The sequence below is a fragment of the Anser brachyrhynchus genome, assembly GCF_964034855.1.
Source record: "Anser brachyrhynchus genome assembly, chromosome: 2".
In the NCBI taxonomy this organism is placed as follows: domain Eukaryota; kingdom Metazoa; phylum Chordata; class Aves; order Anseriformes; family Anatidae; genus Anser; species Anser brachyrhynchus.
The window spans coordinates 30,609,076-30,628,415 of record NC_137695.1 but is presented as its reverse complement, the minus strand read 5'-3'; the positions used below and the strand labels follow the sequence as shown (position 1 = coordinate 30,628,415).

At 33.6% G+C, this 19,340-nt stretch overlaps 1 protein-coding gene across 34 annotated transcripts in view; it reads left to right on the top strand.

Moving 5' to 3' along the window:
• The window catches only part of DGKB (diacylglycerol kinase beta), a 392,397-nt gene extending 376,164 nt beyond the window's left edge, over positions 1 to 16,233 (top strand). For 29 of the 34 annotated variants that reach the window (XM_080580909.1, XM_080580941.1, XM_080580906.1 and 26 more), the window contains 3 exons: positions 1,381 to 1,501; positions 3,489 to 3,549; positions 13,770 to 16,233. In XM_080580909.1, coding sequence (XP_080437035.1) covers positions 1,381 to 1,501; positions 3,489 to 3,549; positions 13,770 to 13,877 — 290 coding nt within the window. In that variant the 3' untranslated portion in view covers positions 13,878 to 16,233. Of the gene's footprint in view, positions 1 to 1,380; positions 1,502 to 2,109; positions 2,210 to 3,488; positions 3,550 to 5,429; positions 5,518 to 12,561; positions 12,585 to 13,769 lie in introns of those variants that run through there. The other 5 variants (XR_013946810.1, XM_080580913.1, XM_080580914.1 and 2 more) reach the window with 5 other exon arrangements.
• Positions 16,234 to 19,340: the final 3,107 nt, after the last annotated feature.

The window sequence follows — 19,340 nt, the reverse complement described above, 5'->3', positions numbered from 1 at the left end:
GGAGGCATTGGATAGCATCAGATTTTCTGGTTGGAAGCAGAAATATCCAGACCATAAATCCTATTTGCTTTTAATACTTTTTTTCTTTTTTTTTTTTCTATTACAGTACTTCTTTCAGTTAATTACCTTCATTCAAAGCCCAAAGAAGTGAAGAGAAAAGACTCCATTTGAAACTTTAGACTAGCCTCATAGATATGATAATTAGCATGGAGTTCTACCTTCATTAAAGGTTGAAGGGTTTAAAATACACAAAGAGTAATGTGCTCTCCTTTCTTTGTTTTTTCAATGTGATGATAGACTTGAACATTTTAGCTCATCACTCTGCTTCACCGAATAACATGTCTTTTGGAAACATGGGTATTAACAGCCAATCTATAAAACACACATAATATACAGCTGAAAAAACATTTCTTCTTCTTGTCCATCTGGTCTTGGCAACATGTATTTAAACCACAGCATATAAAACATGTTATACAAAACACTCTAGTTGATTCTGGATAATATTTCAATACCTTGCTTGGTTGCTTCTCAAACCAGACTGCTATAATACTGTTTAAGTTTCTGGTTGTATCTCTTTGTCCAAAATTCTAGACAAAATTTGTTCTTGCTCCTTGAAGTCGAGCAAACTAAGATGTATTTTGCCAGACACATTATTAAAATATTTTTGGAAGTTTAATGCCAAAAAGCTATGTAATCAGAAAGCAGCACGAAACATACTATGGAAAGCTAGACGAATATTTGCTGATAAGAATTTTTTTCTGCCCTTTTTGCATTTAATCTGTGCACTAATTGAGGCAAAAATCCAATGGAAAAAAAAAAAAGTGGTCCCATAAACAATGACTGTAATAATGTATGTACACAAGGACTGAATTAGAGTTGTACACATTGTCTGGAGAGAGATTCTAGCAGTATATTGGGCAATGATTCTTCCTATACTGGATTTTAAATATCTGTTGAAACAATAAACATACATATAAAAAGTATAAGTTTCTAAACTATGAACACTTCATTTTTTAGTATTTCCAATTTTGATATTTTCCTGTAGTTCCTATTTTATCATATGCTAAAATTCTTTGTTCTGTATGTATGTATGTATTAAAATAAACCATTGAGATTATTACTGTAGTTTAGAATTACTGTAGTTTAGAATTATTTTGGTCAGGATGTTTTAGAATGGTGTGACAACAGGCCCAGATGTGCCCAAACTTAAATCTGTAATCATTTAGAAATCACTGTCTAAACCATTTTCACCTGTTCTGTTCACCTCATCTTTTATTATTACCAGCTGGCCTTCTGTCCAGTTTGCTAGTTCTTGCTAGTTAGGATGACCACTGTCAAAATCACGGCAAGACCAAATGCGATTTTTTTCAACTTTTTCAGATCTTAGTGACCAGCTTATGGAAGTAGTTGGTCTGGAAGGAGCCATGGAGATGGGTCAGATATATACAGGTCTGAAAAGTGCTGGAAGACGGCTTGCCCAGTGTTCATCTGTTGTCATCAGGTATTGTCAGCTTTAATTTGCACTGCACTGTTGTAGTGAAACAGTAAAGATTTATATATTATTAGTTACACTTTCTTTGGTAGCTTAATAGTCATAAATACTGTAGTTAATGTTTATTAAAATATCATTTTATATATTAAATTTATTCTGTCCATATTCTATGTCCATACATCTTCCTGCATTTAAGTGTGTTGAAAGGAAGGAAGGAAGGAAAGAAGTGTTTAGATTCAATTTTTACATGTTATATTCAGCTGTCATTTCATTCTTTGAAGAAATGTTGTTAAGCAGTTGGAGAAGAAGGAGTAAGGCAGAAACTTGGACTTTATTATTGACATACATTCTATGCAGTTTAGAGCAAAAAGACATCTAACATTACTTTAATGACACATTTTAACCCATTTGTAATGCATTCCTCCTCAGAGAATAGTATCATGTAATTAGTATTTGTAAACCATTTTTTATCCGTAGAAGTCAAAGTGCTCTGTTTTTTAATTTATTTGTTATTTATTGAATACTGACAAGCCGTTGTTAACAAATGTGCGGGTATGTGTTAGCTGTGAACAGTGGAGCAGGCTAATTTAGTTGTGTTTTATCATCTACTATGCTAGAAATGACCTGTACATTTACAATAGAGGAAAGATGGATTCGATCTTAACAAGAAGATAACTATTCTAACTTTGGATCAGATGAGGGCTGGAAAAGAGAGAGGTATTCAACTCTTCATCAGTGAAGAATTTTTCAGGAAGAAGAATTTTCTGAAATTTTCTGAAATCTAAATAAAATCGTAAGCTAAATAATGATAAGACCAAGAAGACTAAAATAAGACATAAAATAAGGTAATTAACATAAGAGTAGCAATCAAAACTTTAAGAAAGTAAGTAGGATTTCCTGATGTTCATGGCATATTTTTAAGACTATTCTCAAGGACTGAGTGATGTTGGCTTCAAAGTGCTCTTTCGTGAGGATTAGGAAGAGAAATGAGGATGCTGAGGCATTCCAAACTTTTCTGGCTACTGAGAAATATTTTTTATAATCACAAGTGAGCAAGACCACAACTGCAAAAGAACCAGAACCCTTCCAAACCTAAAAAATTAGAGCTCATTGAATGTTCTTCCTTTCCTCCACTTATGGCTGTAGATGACAGTGGTTAATCCCACAAACTGCTAGTCATTTTTAAATAACGTCCAAGTCAGAGTTTCCAACTGTGAGGTCAAATGACTCATTTTTCCACTATGAGAATTATCTGCTTCATGTTATCTTGAATAGTCCTGTATGCAAACTATTATAACACATAAATAGGGTTGGAAAAGAACATCCAAAAGATCATTCTTTTTTTTTTTTTTTTTCCCCAGTCATTTTTCTATACTTTTCTAAATATGGTGCTAGAAAATAGACATGGAACAATCTAAACCTTTATGTTAAAATCAGTGAGACTTTACTAACAATTTAAATTTATAACATAGTATATTAAAGCCTCTGAACACAGTATAACAGTCAGTTGTTAGTGCTCTAACTCAGTTAAATACAAGTGTAAAAGTGTGTTTTATTATTCTAATAAACAGCAATAATAGAGCTAAGATTTATTTCTCCCTTTCTTTATAGCAGTCAGTCCAAATCATTAAAAATAGCAAGGCGTTTCTTTGTGTTTTCAGTGAATAAGGTTTATTCCTGAAGTTCTTGCATAATTCTCTCTTTATTTCACAAATTGCAGAGTATTCTCCCATGAGAGTAGTGTATTTCTAGCAAGACGTTTGAATATTTGCAATGTTTTTAGTTTGTGTGTTCAAAATAAAACTAAGGCTTGTTCATGCTGCCTTTTTTGACTAGGTTACTTTTGTAAGCATGTTGGGTCGTGCTGGAGATTACATAGAAGCTTGGGGTAAATCAACTATTATATGTGTGTGCCACCGCATGTGTCTTCTTAAAAAATCCATTTATCAGGTTTGTCTAGTTACTTTTGCTTATACTGTGAAATATATCGCTTTAGGACCAGCAAGTCACTGCCTATGCAGATAGATGGGGAACCCTGGATGCAAACCCCTTGCACGGTAAGTATACTGTTATCTCTGAGGAAAAGAAAAGAAAAGGAAAAAAAAATAATGATCTTTTTTTTTGCAATTGCAAAATTACAGTAGTCAGATATATTTACTTATTTATTTAGTTTCAATTCTTCAATGAAAGAAACAGAATCTTTCAATTTAAACCTTGTCATTGGCATTAACTCAATTGCTTAAGAAATGTGTTCACATGCTGTTATTATGAAGTTCAACACCCACTGCATTTTCAATGCATCATGCTGTTTTTTCTACAGGTTGGGATGGAATAAAAGGCAGTTATTTCAAAAGTTTGGAAAACGTTCAGAGGGTGCAGTTCAGGCATCGCTTTACCCGTTGTGGTCATTCATTTGTGATGCTGTATTAGTTTTATAGTCTCTTGCTGTATTGCTGAGGAAGAATCAATGTGAGTTTTGATGCTAATATGCACAAGTAATTATCCCTTAAAAACTAAGGCATATTTTCCATTTAAGAGTTCATATCAAGAACATTTTATTTAAAGCTGAAGCCTTGATGATGCTGATTGAATTATACAACAGAAATAATAATTAAAAATTCCTTGCAATTTAAAGAAGTGAAGACTCTTGCACTATCATAGAGCGTTTCAATCCCCACATGTATCAAGTGAGGGCAACTTAGCGGGAAAGAGAAATCCATTCCTCCAGATAGGAAGGATCTTGTTCAGAGCTGGTTCTTTGAGGAACTCCAGTTGTTCTGTTCAACTGAGTGGACAATGCAAGAAAGGTAGAACGCTGAGATCTCTCCCTTGCCGTCTGTCTCTGATATATTATAGAGGGTAACCAAGCAGTTCCAGATGTTGAAGAAGTCTAAGCTTTTCACTGTTGAATATAGTCACAGTAATGTGTTTTATGTGCAATTTTACTAATTTTTACTTAAGAAAACTTGAGTTTTTAGGTAGATGAGTTTCTATCACCTTACAGTGCATAAGTCTGATGAACCAGTAATGTGACAAGAAAGAAAGTGTCCCACTACAGAAGGGAGTAATTCTCCAAACCTGGGTCCTGGATCACTTTCATGATCTTCATCTATAGTAAAGGCAACATGAAAAAGTAAAAGGGAGCACCTTCAGTAAGGTGCTAACAGGCGTGGGAGCTGATAAAGTATGGGCTAGGATGAAAGTAAAGGGTTATGATAGTCCATGTTTGCCCGATATTCTGTAGTGAACAGGAGAGAGCATGCCTAAACTCTAATTCTCTCTGGTAAGCTCTCAGATACTGCAATGAGAGGGGAACCATGTGAATGCACAGTATGTGAAGGCAAAACAGTGGGAATTTTGAGGTTTATTCCAAAAAACCTTTTGGAATTAAGAGATATCATTATCTTTACTTCTTCTTCAGCAATGGCTCAGTGCAGAGCAACAGTACTGTATCCAGTATTTACTTGTTCGAGAAAAAGATGTAATTTTTCAGTTGCCAGATTACAGAAGAGAATTTATGGAAGGATGCTGGCAACAACATGTGCTTTTTTTCATCTTGATTGCTTGCTCTGTACAAAATCCCTGCTATCTGATTGATAATGCTAGCAGAAGCTGCCTGCACGATAGAGGACAAACCTGGAAAAAGAGACAGTTCGTACATTTCAATTACTGCCTTAAGGAAACAGCAAATTATTACTGATAATTACTACTGTCCAATTAAAGTAACCTTTTAAAGGAGATTGAAATAGCATATACTTTCTTGTGGACCCTGTCCCTTTTGCTGTATCATCGCTAAGAGAATATGCTTTGTGTTACGTAAGAAAACCCTGCTGTAAAATTTATTTATTTATCAAGAGAACATATTTGTCTATGCTACAGCACCACTATGAACTTAGATATAGAATAACTATTTTATGTTATATTATTCATTTTACAGGAAAAAAAATGTTTGTTTTGTCTGTTGAGGAACTTAATATATTTATCTACCCCGCTCTCTTTTCTACGTCTCACAAAATTAAAAACAGGTATAGACCCACCTCTCCTCTCTCCACTAATTCTAACTATGCTAAAGTTTTTCCTTGAAGTTCTTTACAAAGTACTAGGAATCGCTCCTGACACAAAGCCAAGGGTAGAAGTCAGCCTTCTTTCAACTGGGGTTTAAGATTTGATTTCCAAGGGGTCTTCGGAAGCCAAAGGCATCTATTTGATCACATAAGTACAAGGATGATCTCTTGTGGTGTATATCCAAAACTGGAGTCTGAAAAAAATATAAAATCAAAAATAATTCTTATCTGTAGCCAGCTATGTAGCCAATTATTTGAACCTGCAAGATCTCAAATTTCAGAAAAAAAAATGGTGAGACCAATATGAGAATCATAAGTTTTTATCTTCTCTAGAAACAAAACTGCATAAAAAAATTGCTTGGAGGTAATTTTCTCACAAAATTACCTGCAAGCAAATGATTAATGACCAGCTTTTAAATGGAAAATAACTAGATCAGATTAAGAAATCCATGAGTTTTGTTGCTTAGGAGACATACGAGAGTTTGCAGTTTGCTTTTCCTCTTAGAAAATTTATTTCCCTAGCTCTTACAAGGACCTGAGGACAATATATAAAGATTCTGGTGTTGTACAACATGCATTGTGACGTGGGTGGGACATTCCTATGCTTCACATCAGGATGCTGAGGGAAGGCAGTTATTAGTTTGCTAGATGTGTTATTTTAAGGACAGAGGCTACTGTCCCCACACAGTAGATATAGTGAGATAGATATACCATCTCAGTAGTTCTATGTACATCAATTAGATCATGTACAGAGATCATATATGTCAGTTAGATAAGACAGCTGAGCTTCAGCTTTTTGATTCTTGGGTGCTCTAGACAGAAAGCTACTGTTGAAAAAAGGCTGCTCTCTCTCCCCCTCTAACTGTGCTTTAGAAAGCCGAAATAACACAATTTTGGCATGGTGACCTCAGGAATTTCGTTGTCATTTAAATTCAGTAGCTTTAGGGACTAACCTAAAAAAAATTACAGAGCCCAAATGAGAAAGAAATTCATACAGTCAGTATGTATTTAATCAACCTTGCCCCAAGGTACACATGGTTAGACAGAACTCAGAAGTCTTAAAGGACTTAGAAGTTCTTTTCTGTTTCTCCTTCAGATTTTGGTACAAATGAGGGCATTTTGTAAATGATTACTCAAGAAATCAGGTTCAACTTGATCAAAATTCTCCTTCTATATTCCATTACATTCCACTATGCAGTTTAAGGAAAGTAAGTTCTGTATCCAGTCCTGTTATGTATGAAATGCAGGCTGCAAATGCAGACTTGGAAGTTTATTTTCCATTGAAGAAATCAATAAGTTTATCTTTGCTACTTCTCTTCCTTTTCCTTCTCATGCACAGAGACCACGTTCCCCCAGAATGATAGCATGGGCTCAGAATAAATAAATAAATAAATATTATTTATATAATCAGAATCACTGCATTATTGTATTCCGTTACATATATTATAATATATATAATGGAATATATAATATATATATTATAATATATATAATGGAATACAATAATACAGTGATTCTCCAGAAGCTATGATCTGTGATTTTTCATTCCTGTGATCTCTTTGATCTCTTTTAGTACTAAAGAAGTTGTAGCATGCTTCTTTTATTAACTAATCTTACATGTGCACCTAACATCCCTAAAAGACAATTCTATAAGTTCTGTTAATATTTAAAATATATAAGTATATCTATAAGTTCTGTTAATATTTAAAATTGTGAGTGGCCTCAGTCTAAATATCTAATAAACATCCAGAATTAATTCAATATTTTAAACAGATGCAGACATCAGTATCTGACAAAGTCACTCTGCTCTGGTATAATAAGATGCAGAATCTGAACATCAAATTGTATTTTTTTTTTTAATTTTTTTTCTATAGAAGAATCTTCGGGAGAAGGAAAGATGATAATGTTAATATTATGTTAAACATCTCGTCTGATTAGCTGAGGAGGAAATTCTATCAGAGCTCTCCCAGACAAATATAGAAACATGAAAGATATCTATGGTTTCACCTGATCTCCAAATAGGTCATTAATAGTAATGAAACTTCAGAGATTCTTAAGTTAATTCAATAAACTTCTAGCTTTAGCCATCAGGATTTTTTATTTTTTTTTAAAGTAATCTTTCAATTTAGCTACGTAATGTATTAGCATTGTTTTGAAAAATCTGTAAGAATATTCCATCTTAATTAGAAATAACTGTGATTTCAGTTCTTTCTTCTATTCATGACTTGGTTGGCATCATATCTGAAAGACTGTCAAGCTGCTAGCAACATTAGACTAAATAAAGTAGAAGACAGAAATGTCTATAAAAGGTGTAAGAGTATTGCCAAATGAAGGAATGGTAATCCATAGTCAAAGCCCACCTGGTAGATTGCCAGAAAAAATAGTTTCATAAACATCTGAAATGTTTGCATATTTTTAAATTTAAATTTAAAAAAATTATTTAAAAACAGTATTTTTAAAAATTATTTACTGATAGGGAAAATTTGTAAGAAACCATTTAATTATGGAACTCAGAAATTATATTTTGAAATATTATGATTTGTATGCACCTTAAAAATAAGTTTTAATGAATGACCGGATATTTTCTTTCTAGCCTTTCCTTTAGGGATGTGATGAGCATGATCTCAGAGGACTTAGTGAAGTCCTACTTTTGTATTTAAATCCAAAGAGAAGGAAGAACAAAATACATATCATATTCATGATACGCAAGGGCTGGGTGAAAAAAAATGAAAGACAGTCACAGATTTGTTTTATGTAGATCCATTGGCTCCAAAACTCCATAAATGCCATGAAGAAGTTGCAGCTGTTTTCTAGACTCTCAGTCTGTAAAGTATCCTCTTTCCATGTCACTGAATGTATTTTTTTTGTTTGTTTTTTTTTTGTTAACATGGGAAATTAAACTTTTGTGTCTGCTTCTTTCGAGCAAAGAGGAACTGGATCCTAGATATGGTGGCTGGTGTTTGTAGAATGTTGTATAATAACTACACAAGTATAGTTATTCCCATAAATGGAAGTCAATTGCTAGAAAAAAGTTTTGGGTGTTATACTGAAATGCTACATTTTCCCTCTTTTGAACAACAGTGTGCATACTTTTGAGGCCAGAGTGGTTTATTGAGCTTCTAACACTTTATTGTGCAGTTGGGCATTATTTTTTGTGCTCACAGGTACACTGCACATTAATTAGTTTTGTTTACCTATGCATTTTTTTCTTAATTTCACAACAGTAGTTTTTGTAATTGACAAAGCAATTTACTGCATGTGTGCTTTCTGCACCCCAGACAAATACTCTAGCATGTAATGCACCTTTCTTTCCAGTTCAGATTGTTAAGAAAAGAATTAGTTGTGACTAATTGCCAATTAATTTGCAGTGGTTTCAGGGAGGAGGGAGGAAAAAAAAACAATTGTACCTACTAATTAAAATTTGAAATATTCCAAAGTGTCATCTTTAGGTGTCTGTGGAATACATAATTTCCATTTTAGTTCTGCACTAGATCTGTAACAGCCCTGAGTTTGACAGCTCTATTAATTTAAAACCTCAGTGATACCTATTAGTACAAAACATGAAAAAAAAGCCATTAATCATTTATTTTAATTTTGCAGCTCTGTCATTTTCTCAGTATGTTTAAAAATTATGATGACACCATAATGTTTTCCAATCTACCTGTGTGAAGGGGAAACGGATCACACTACTTAGGAGAGAGACTAGAGTATATTATTAGAGCTTAATTAATGCCAAACTGATTAGATTTGATTGCACTTTGCACAATAATATTGTTAAGAAATTTATTTAAAAGATGTATTGCATAATGCTATATTTAAAACCACTGGTCTAGACCTGAGAGATTTGACCAAAATGTCACATAATGCAAATAACAGGTTAATTATTATAGCACTGCTTATATTCTGTACATCTTAGTCATCCAGTACAGCCCTCAATCACCCATGAAAAGTTAAAAGTATTTGCCACTTTTGTGATATAGAAGTGCTACACCCACCTATTTCCTGTAAGAGAAGAAGCAAATGTGCATCAAAACTGGGAAAACCTTCATACCCTCAAAACTATCAACAGCCAGACCCTGATGATAACATGGAACAAAGTGACCATAAGCTAGCAGGTCCAAGCTGAAAAGGAGGTTTTTGTTTTGTTTTGTTTGTTTGTTTGTTTTCCCCCCTCTATCCTTAAAATACAGGGTTCTTTTATTTAATATTAATTGAAATATTACAAGCAGAGCTGACTTTCTCCATTTTTGGTTATCTAGTCTCATTTAGCATTGTAGTTAGCACTTGCATATATAGCACCACATTCTGTGTTAACAGTAAGCATTTAGGCATTCTGTGAAGTCAGGAACATACAGATAACCAGTACATAGTGTAGAAATACTAACATATAAGCAAAAGCGATTGACCTAAAAGAGGTGGCTATTATACTAAAATTATTGATGGTCACTTCATTTTTTTGAGTGGATTCATTTTGTTAATGTAACTTCAAGGCATATTTTGAAACTCTGACCTGCTCCCAAAACAAATAAATTTCTGGTTTATGCATTTATAAATATCTTTAATATAACAAATTCTGGCTTCTCCTTTATCAGAAAATTTGTTATCTATGAAGAGGGAGTGATTATTAAATTACTAACTCTTAAGATTTATGCTCTTTGTAAATGGATCTTTTGTCCCTTCCCATGAAATGGACACACTTTTTAATGCTAGAAAGACAATTTTGAAATTGCAAATGCAATATTTTTTCTGCTAAGCCTATTTACTAGATATAGCAGTCCTTTACATTTCTGTGATTGTGAACTCAAAGGCTAAAATCATGGCTACAGTTAGTGAATGAGAGTTTTGCCAGTGCCATTTTGCCACTCAAGCCATTCCAACAGCTTGAGATTAGCCTATAATGTTGTATATGCAGCTTTCAACAACAAAAAATCCATAACATCATAGCCACTCGTGTTTTTTTGCTTTCATTCTACATGAAATTGCATTTCCAAATTTTTTTGTACTTTTAATTAAATTTCTTACAAATATGCCAAATAGAAGAATTTTCTTGCATTTTTTCCTCCAGCAGCACTTCAGTCAGTTCCGTAATTTATGTTTAAAATGTCCTCCATACTTGCTGTAAGTCATTCTATATTTTCAATAAACCAGAGTACATTATCTCAAAACAATATTTTCCAGTATTCCTTACTATTTTGCATGAGTTTGTCTGTCAGGGTATCATTAGTTACTAAAAATGTTATGTTTGAGTTTGTTTGTTTGTTTTCCTGACCAATCACTTTTTCTCTATTTTTTGTGTGTGTGCGAGGAAATCACAGATTCACCTTGGAAAAATGAAAAAGAAAAAAAATAGTGGGTCTTACTGAAAGCTTTTTCAAAGCTTTTAAAATTGCGCTTCTAATGCAAAAGACATGAATTTTTTTGCTGAAGGGGAGAGAAAAAACAAATAGTAAAAGTTAGTCTTCAGACACTAGACATACACAGAATTTATACACAGATAGTGATTTATTTTTTTGATTTTTTTTTTTTTCTAGTTTTAACTTTTTACATCTTTCCAGGACCAGATCATCATCTTGTAACTATTATTATTTTTTTTGGTCCATTTTCGTCTCTGTAGACCCTCTTAGTGTTCAGTCCTACTTTGACCCGATACACTGTTTCCCTTTCTAAGACCCTTAGTCATCTTGAAGTGTTTAATTTCACTTGTCATTGACATAGCACCAACTTTGGCAATGGTGCCAGTATGCAAACAGAAGAAGCAACAATTCTAGGACAGAAATGCAGTGAATGAAAGTCTTGAGAAAGACAAAGTTAGTATATTTCAGGCAATGTAGTGCAATGGTTCACTGTGTATTGTACTGATCTCTTTTTATGACCTAGATATATACATATGTGTATATATATTTCATGGGGAAAATAAAAAAATCAAAGGCTATCATTGTTAACCAATGCAATATTAACTTACATTACCATGAACATGTTAAAAAATTACTTTAAGTTACCATTTCACTTTTTTAGATTCAGAATGTAATGTATATTTTATGCCACTGGAATTGTGCCAATTTACAACAGTTGAAAATATGTCTTAGAGAAATGCATGTAGGACTCCATCCTCATGCGCATGAGTGGTTAGTCATGTTCAGGCATCTTAGCTGATCTCAGCTGATAGGATACAACATACTGAAGAGGTCATGTTCTCTGAAACAGATGGCTCAAGCCAAAAAAGAACATTACAAATGATAAATATTTTCTCAATATGTAATTGCATTCACCCTCAGCAACATTGAACAGCCCCAGTCCAACATGCAATCTGTATGGGTTCTCAGGAATAACTCACCTCTTCATACAAAAGCCATCTTTTGAGTTTTGCTCTTTTATTCATTTTAAGATGGAATTATTATGATTTACCTCTGAAATGAAATTCTGAGAACATTCCTATTGCCTCATCATGGCAAAATCTTGTAATATACTGAACCCTCATGCCTCTCCTAAAATTCACTCACAGCAGCTGCAGATTACTTTATGTATTGATTCTCAGGATCAGGTTGATGTCATCACTATTCCTGAGACCCAAAATATGTTTTATGAAGCATGTGAAAGTTACAGTAATCCTTGAGGCAATTTTCCATCAGCTGGTATAAAGTGACATTAATGGAATAATGCCAACTTACCCCAACTACAGATTTGGCTTCCAAAGTGGTGCCTGAAGCAGAATTTCATGTGATAAAATATGTTGATGCCAGTCTTTGAAAGCAGTAGTTATTTTCTGTGTGAAAGTAATATAGAATGCCATAAAATAAAGTATTAAAATAAAATATTAAAATAAAATTATACTACATTTGATACTAATGAACAATGTTGAAAAGAAGAGATCACGTATGAAATTTGAGATTAATGAACTAAGGTGGCATGGAAATGAACATTTGGAGAATAAAATATGTCTCTAATAGGGTTAAATAAACCCACCCATTTTGTTGGGATTTTCATGTTTCTGTCTCTTTTGTATAGTAAAGTAAATTTCCACCGCAAGAAATGTCCTGATCTATGTTTTAATGAGCCTCTCCACGTGACATACATTTTTTGTTTCATTACTGTTAGTGAATGACAAGTGAAGGATATTCATTTTAACTTGAAAATGTCAGGTATGCACTTTAAGAGATATATTTTTCCAGTTTTTAATGAGGTGGTGTTTCTTTTTGAAAGAAATACCTATCTCTGATGTGGGTACTATGCAGATGACAACTGATATTTAATAAGTGATGGTTCTTGTATTAGTCGTAGTTCACTAAAGAAAATGTCTCGGATTGCTTTTGAAAAACTCTTAACGTCACTAGCCCAAAGGCAAGATGTGACCTTTTTATTACATAATGAGAATCATTTATTATCTTACAATGTATCTTAAAGTCACAGACAAAATGCCACTTTGATAATTGCTTTCAATTAGCTTTGAGCATAGCATACATTCATAAAATGTCTTCTCTAATTTAGACTTGAATTAGAGAAAATTGCAGACATAATCTACTTTAAGGTTGTCTCATTTAAGGTGATTCGTAGTTTTATATCAAAGAAATCAAAATGGGTCGCTTTAGAGCAGTCTTGCAAAGTGTTTTAAATAGGCTTTTCAATATTTGAGTCTGTTCTATTAACAATTAATTAACAAATTGGAATGCTAGTTAATCTTTTTTGACCTTTTTTGTGTGTTAACTTTTAACTTTCATTCATAGTGGCTGTTTTGAAATTAAACAGTGTCCTGTGTTAGAAGGGAGGTACAGTTTGATTAGATGTATAAACAAAACATACAAAGATACAGTTTATATCTTAGTAATAAGCAATGACTAGATCTGTCAGCACATATGTCCTTTCCAGCTTTTAAATTCTTATTAATCTTGTAGACATGTAAAATATTCAATAGCAAGCAATAAATTCCACAGTCAAGAAGTAAGATCATATATTGGCATGTATTTTATTGTATAGGATTTTTAATATTGATTGCATGTATAATTTAAAGTATTTGTGGTAACAATGATTACATACAATGATACATTGGCTTACTGCACGTGTAGCATCATTCATAAAAATAAGGATATTTTCCCTTCTTTGATTAAATGAAAAAAGGTTGGAAATTGCATGTAAAGGTAATTCATGCATTTCAGATACTTGCATGTAGAAACTGAACTAGCTCAACTGATAACTGATTTTCTTCTTTCTTCCCCCAGATAAAAATTACCCATAAGAACCAAGCCCCTATGTTGATGGGACCTCCTCCAAAAACTGGTCTTTTTTCTTCTATCATCAAAAGAACAAGGAACCACAGCAAGGAATAAGCCTGTGTAGTTTAGTTTTTAGAAAACCAATTAGCTTTGTTGGGCTTTGGAATATTTATGCTGGAAATCTTTCAAGAATTTTAGAATATATACTACTTGCAAAATCATGGATTTTTGGTTTAACAGTTTCCGTGAGTGAGCTAATGTAAAACTCTGCTATTAGGAAAAAATAATAATAATAATAAAAAGTCACAGTTTTGTAGGTATTTTGCATGAAGAAAGCAAATCTTTACATGAAGTGATGCAGCATTTTTTTTCTTGTTGTTGTTGCATGCAATATCATTTACTAATCTATGCGATAATTCTGCCATGAAATATAGGAAGGGAATGCCATGAATAATTTGATTTTCTCTCTATTCTATTTCTAGCTTTTTTTTCTATTACAATGATTATATGCAATAAGTTCAACAGTATCTCTTGAATCAAACATTTTCATATCAATAACAAATTAGACCTGTTTCAGAGTAAAGTTTATTACAGGTCTCATTAACCTGTACTTTTAGTTTATCATTTGTTTCTACCCTAAGAATATTTTTATTCAGATAAGTATTAAAATCTTATATCTTATTCTGATAACTCCTATGTATATGAGTAATTGTATCTGTTGAAATCTTCTAACTCAATGTGTTCAGTATTCAAATGATCGTGATTATTCGTGTGTAAGTTTTAGCAAGACTGGAAATCAGTGGAAATTTGAGTAAAAACTATGTGGTTAAGGAGATCATGCTAAGACTTGAAGATGTTAATACTTGCAAAACTAAGCATCAGTGTTGTTTGTTGAAACATTAGAATTATCTTAATGAGCAATACATCACTGTAACATGGCAAACTTTATATCGTCTGTGCATCGACCGATAGCATAGTGCATATGCACACAAATAACCAAAGCTCATGCCTAATAAAGTGCATTTCCCACCAAAGATTTAGTGAAGGATGCTTCAGAGAAATGGGTTAATGCATAATTAATCAAGCTCACTGGAGTAGACTCACTTCTGAAAATTTACAGTTCTTTTGATTATGTTGGCAATGTCCAGACAAATGTTGGGGTAGGAAAAAAATATTAAATTAATTGCAAATAAATACTCACTTTTCATTTGTTTCATCAACTGATAGACATAGACACATACTCTAAATATTGACATTTATAGATACTCTAAATGTTGGAAAATGAAACTTATCTAATTTTGTTTTCATTATTATTTATACATCTATGCTATCCGTAATTTACTTGTCCTCTAAATTCATCTCTTAGGAAAGGATAAACTGTTATCTATTCCCCTTTTGTAGTCTGTTGTCTGGAATCAAATCATTTCTTGTCATAAATTTTGTGGAGGCAGTTTTTCAGGTCTTTACTTTCTTAGCCCTCTGAGAGACTTCCTAACAGCTTAGAAATCATAAAACAGGGATTTGTCTGAGGATTGCACAACACTATCTAATGTTGAAGGGGAGTCCAAGAATGACAACTTATTTTCAGTCTTGCATTTAAACAATCTTAATCAAAATTTTTGTGCAGTCTTAACATTGTTCTTTGTTCAGAGTGAGCTGCTTCTCCTCTCTGCATGTCATAATGAAATTTCATCAAAAAACGAAACAAAACAAAAACTTTGCTTGAAATCCATGATTTCCCATTTTTATCTAGATTTTAAATGCTAATGATTTATTAAATCTATTTTTCTATTAATTCATTCTTCCATCAGAAAATAGTATTTAATAATTCTGTAGTGCACGGTACTGTGCATGTACTTAAATAAAGTTGATATCATTAGCTCCTCAGTGTAAGAATTCAACAGAGTCCTAATTTATATAATAGACACTGAAATGAAAGTCAGTGTATAGCTGGTAAGGATTTTGTCTTTGAAATATACAATCGGTGTTTTGTAAACTTTAGGAGGTAAATATTAATTAATGTTATGTTCAGCATTAGGTAGAAAAATATGAGGGCAATTATTTGCTAAAATTAAGATCTTGTAATTCCCCATTCTTGGGTCCAGTGGTGTTGATAATTAGTTACCATATGAGTGAACTAATATTTTTCCTGTGCATTGCAAACACACACACATACAAAACACATTTGATGCACTTCTTGACTGCAAATATAAATACAGAGCTAAAGATATGAGCAAAAAGAAGGAACCTGCTGACATAATATTACATAAAGTGCACACTGGTTTTATGAAATTATGGTTACAGGTGATATTTTCAGATAACTTGATATAGGATTTTCTACCAATGCTCTTAACTTTTTTTTTGTGGCAAAAATGTGTTTAAGGATTATATATAATGTATTCTCTATGATTATCTCATGAACATTGTAACTCTGAAAAAAAATAAAAAAGATATATAAGCTATTCTTTAATAATGTATGCAATTTTAAAAGTGCCATTCTGAATAGCAAATTGTTCACAACATGCTTTTTCATATAGAGGGATAGATGGGTTCATGTAATCATGACTACATGCAACTCTGACTAGATCTAGAAAATGTAAATTAGATATGTTTGCCAGTATGTGTCAAATTCTTACAGTAGCAAAATATAATGAAATAGCCATTTTATTACATATTGACACATTGCAACAGTAACATCCTCTCTTTCTATTGTGTTTATTTGTTTGTTTGTTTACAATGGCCTTTAACAATTTAAAACCATGATCAAGATGAATATGATGATGATGAATAGAATATCTTAGAGTACATAAAGCATAGTGTGAAAGGAAAATGTTTGATTTAATTAAAGAGAACTTCATTTCCTTCCTTCCTTCCTTCCTTCCTTCCTTCCTTCCTTCCTTCCTTCCTTCCTTCCTTCCTTCCTTCCTTCCTTCCTTCCTTCCTTCCTTCCTTCCTTCCTTCCTTCCTTCCTTCCTTCCTTCCTTCCTTCCTTCCTTCCTTCCTTCCTTCCTTCCTTCCTTCCTTTTCATTTCAGTGTGTGCAGAATTAGCATTGTGAAATTATACAGTCATATACAGTGAAGTGAAACACGGAAAATATGTATGTATCTTCATTCAGGTGAAATAGATGCACTGTTCTGAATCTTAAGAGTAGTAGCTGTAAGCCTTCCACTGTTTACAATGGGGCATTCTTTAAGGCCTCATTAATGACATTTTCAATATACATGGAAATTACAAAGATGTAGGAATTATGCTTGACATTGAATTTGCAAATTTTTCATCTCCCTACTAGAGCATTGCATGTGGTCAATGTGCTGAAGAATGAACATGACGTCTCCAAAAGAAATCTAAGTTGTGAAAGTCACACTCACATGAGTTCCTGTTAAAAGTAGAGTTCAGTGCAGAGACAAATACATTATTACTGCTTCTAGTACTTGTAAGATGTTTTTTACACATATCGTCACAATTATTTAAAGCTAAGGGGTTTGATCTCATGCTTTGTGCTTAATTGAGTGTGTATGTGTATACATGAGCTACATCAGGTAGTATGCTAATATGCTCCGAACTTTGATGAGCTAAGAAGAACTTTGTTTCTGAAGCAGAAATAGATATTCTATAACATTGTCTCATTCTTATCAACTCTGTATTATTACATGTAAATCATAACAGTGATTACCTAATATTCAAAATTATCTAATGCAAATAAAGTCACTGAGGTCATCGTGTTTCAGAATATCAGTGTAAGTAATACAGTCAAAGAATATCTGCATTTGATATTATTACTGTATGAAATGGAGAAAAAAGGCATGCTTTAATACAGAGGTTGTGTTGTTGCCATTTTTTTTGTTTGTTTTACTGAGGCTGGAGATATTCAGACAGTTGCAACGACCTGACATATCAGTGAACAAGGATATTTTGTAATTTACTGCCTTCAATCCCAAATGAGCTCTGGGACTTGTAATTTTGACACAGATCATAGGGAGGCCAAATCTTTCTGGAAAAAGGGAAATATAGTATACCACCTCTCTGGAAAAGTCTAGAAAGAATGGCTGAAAATCTGGAAAGAAAAAAAAAAAGGGGAAAGAAAAATCAGACATAATTATCTTTAGGCAAAGAACCAGAGGAAGAGCAGAGAACTCTGCTAAGGAGTGACAAAACAGATTTGCAAAAAGGGTGGGTAGGTCTAAAGCAGACCACAAAAATTGTAGTGTGGGGCCTGAGAGGCCAGATGAAGGCACTCAGGGCTAATGAGCATTGATGTGCCAAGGAAGTGAATTAATTACGTTAACCTACTGTCCTATTCTACTCAGGGCTGAAGGACATAGATTTTTTTTTTAATTTTTTTATTTTTTTTTTAATTCATGGGGTGAAAGGCTGTGTGATAGGAGTTTCGCCCAAGAGGAAGATAAAACACTGAGTCCTTCCAGTGAAGGGAGAAAGATTTGTGAGTGAAGGAAAGAACTGAAGGATGATGAAGAAAAAAGGCAAAGAATTTGCTAGACTTTTGTTTATTCCAAATATTTGCATACACTGGAGAGAGAAGGGGGGGGGAACACTTTTGCCCTTGCTGTTAAGTAACAGTTTTGCAAAGCTTCTAAGCAGTTATCTGGAAAATTAATAAATAAATAAACTTAGAAAGCTGAGATGGTTACAAGAAGCACTGCTCAATGTTTTATGCAAGAGTGGTGAAGAATGTGCCTATCTCTTGTCAGATAATTGCTGCTTGTCTCTAGCCCTGTGAGGTCTGAAAGCATTTTTTTTTCCCTGCACATAAGGAAGGAAACTTCTTGTGGTCCTGCTGAGGTGAGTAAAAGCCTTACTGTAGCCCTGGCTGGAAAATAAATCAAGCATAGATCAGATCTGGAAGCTGAATCTCTGTTAAAGAGACATAAAATAGGTTAAAATTCACAGCACATGAGGACCTGAGGGTATTCTCTGTATGCAGAAATGCCTGGCTGATAGTGCAAGCTCTATATGGGTCTGCCAAGATTTCTGGTTTCTGCCAAACCTGGTCTTGTGCTATGGTGTGGCTGCTGGGTCATATACCCCCATTTGCAATCAGGTGCTGGATTTCCAGTTAATTTTGAAATAAGTAGGTTTGACCTTTCCTGCAATGCCGGTTCTGTGTCCAGTGAACCTTTTGGAAGAAGACAGCGTTCAGGGTAGGAAGATAGAAACAGGTTTTGTTGGGGACCAGCTGGGTGTAGAACAACTCTTTAACTTGGGTTGCAGCAGCACTGTCAAAAGTCTGTGGAGGCTTTGTGGAGACTTATACAAGCAGCACAGTTGAGTTTCTTACGTGTGCACATTGGAAGAACATATACTGTGAAGTTAGCTTTTACTTTTCAGCAACTCCTACGCATCTTAAAAGTGTCTAAGGCAGGTGGGGCTGAGATGACTTTAAGAGAAGGGTAGTCATGCTTGTGCAGTAGTAACTGAATAATCTTGCCAGACACCATTGTCTCTACAGGCATCGGGTTGAATAAAAGTGTGACTTGAGCCTATTGGGGGGGGGGGGGAGGGGGGGAGGGGGGGAGGGGGGAGGGGGAGGAGGAGGGTGGACTTTGAGTCCAAGTGC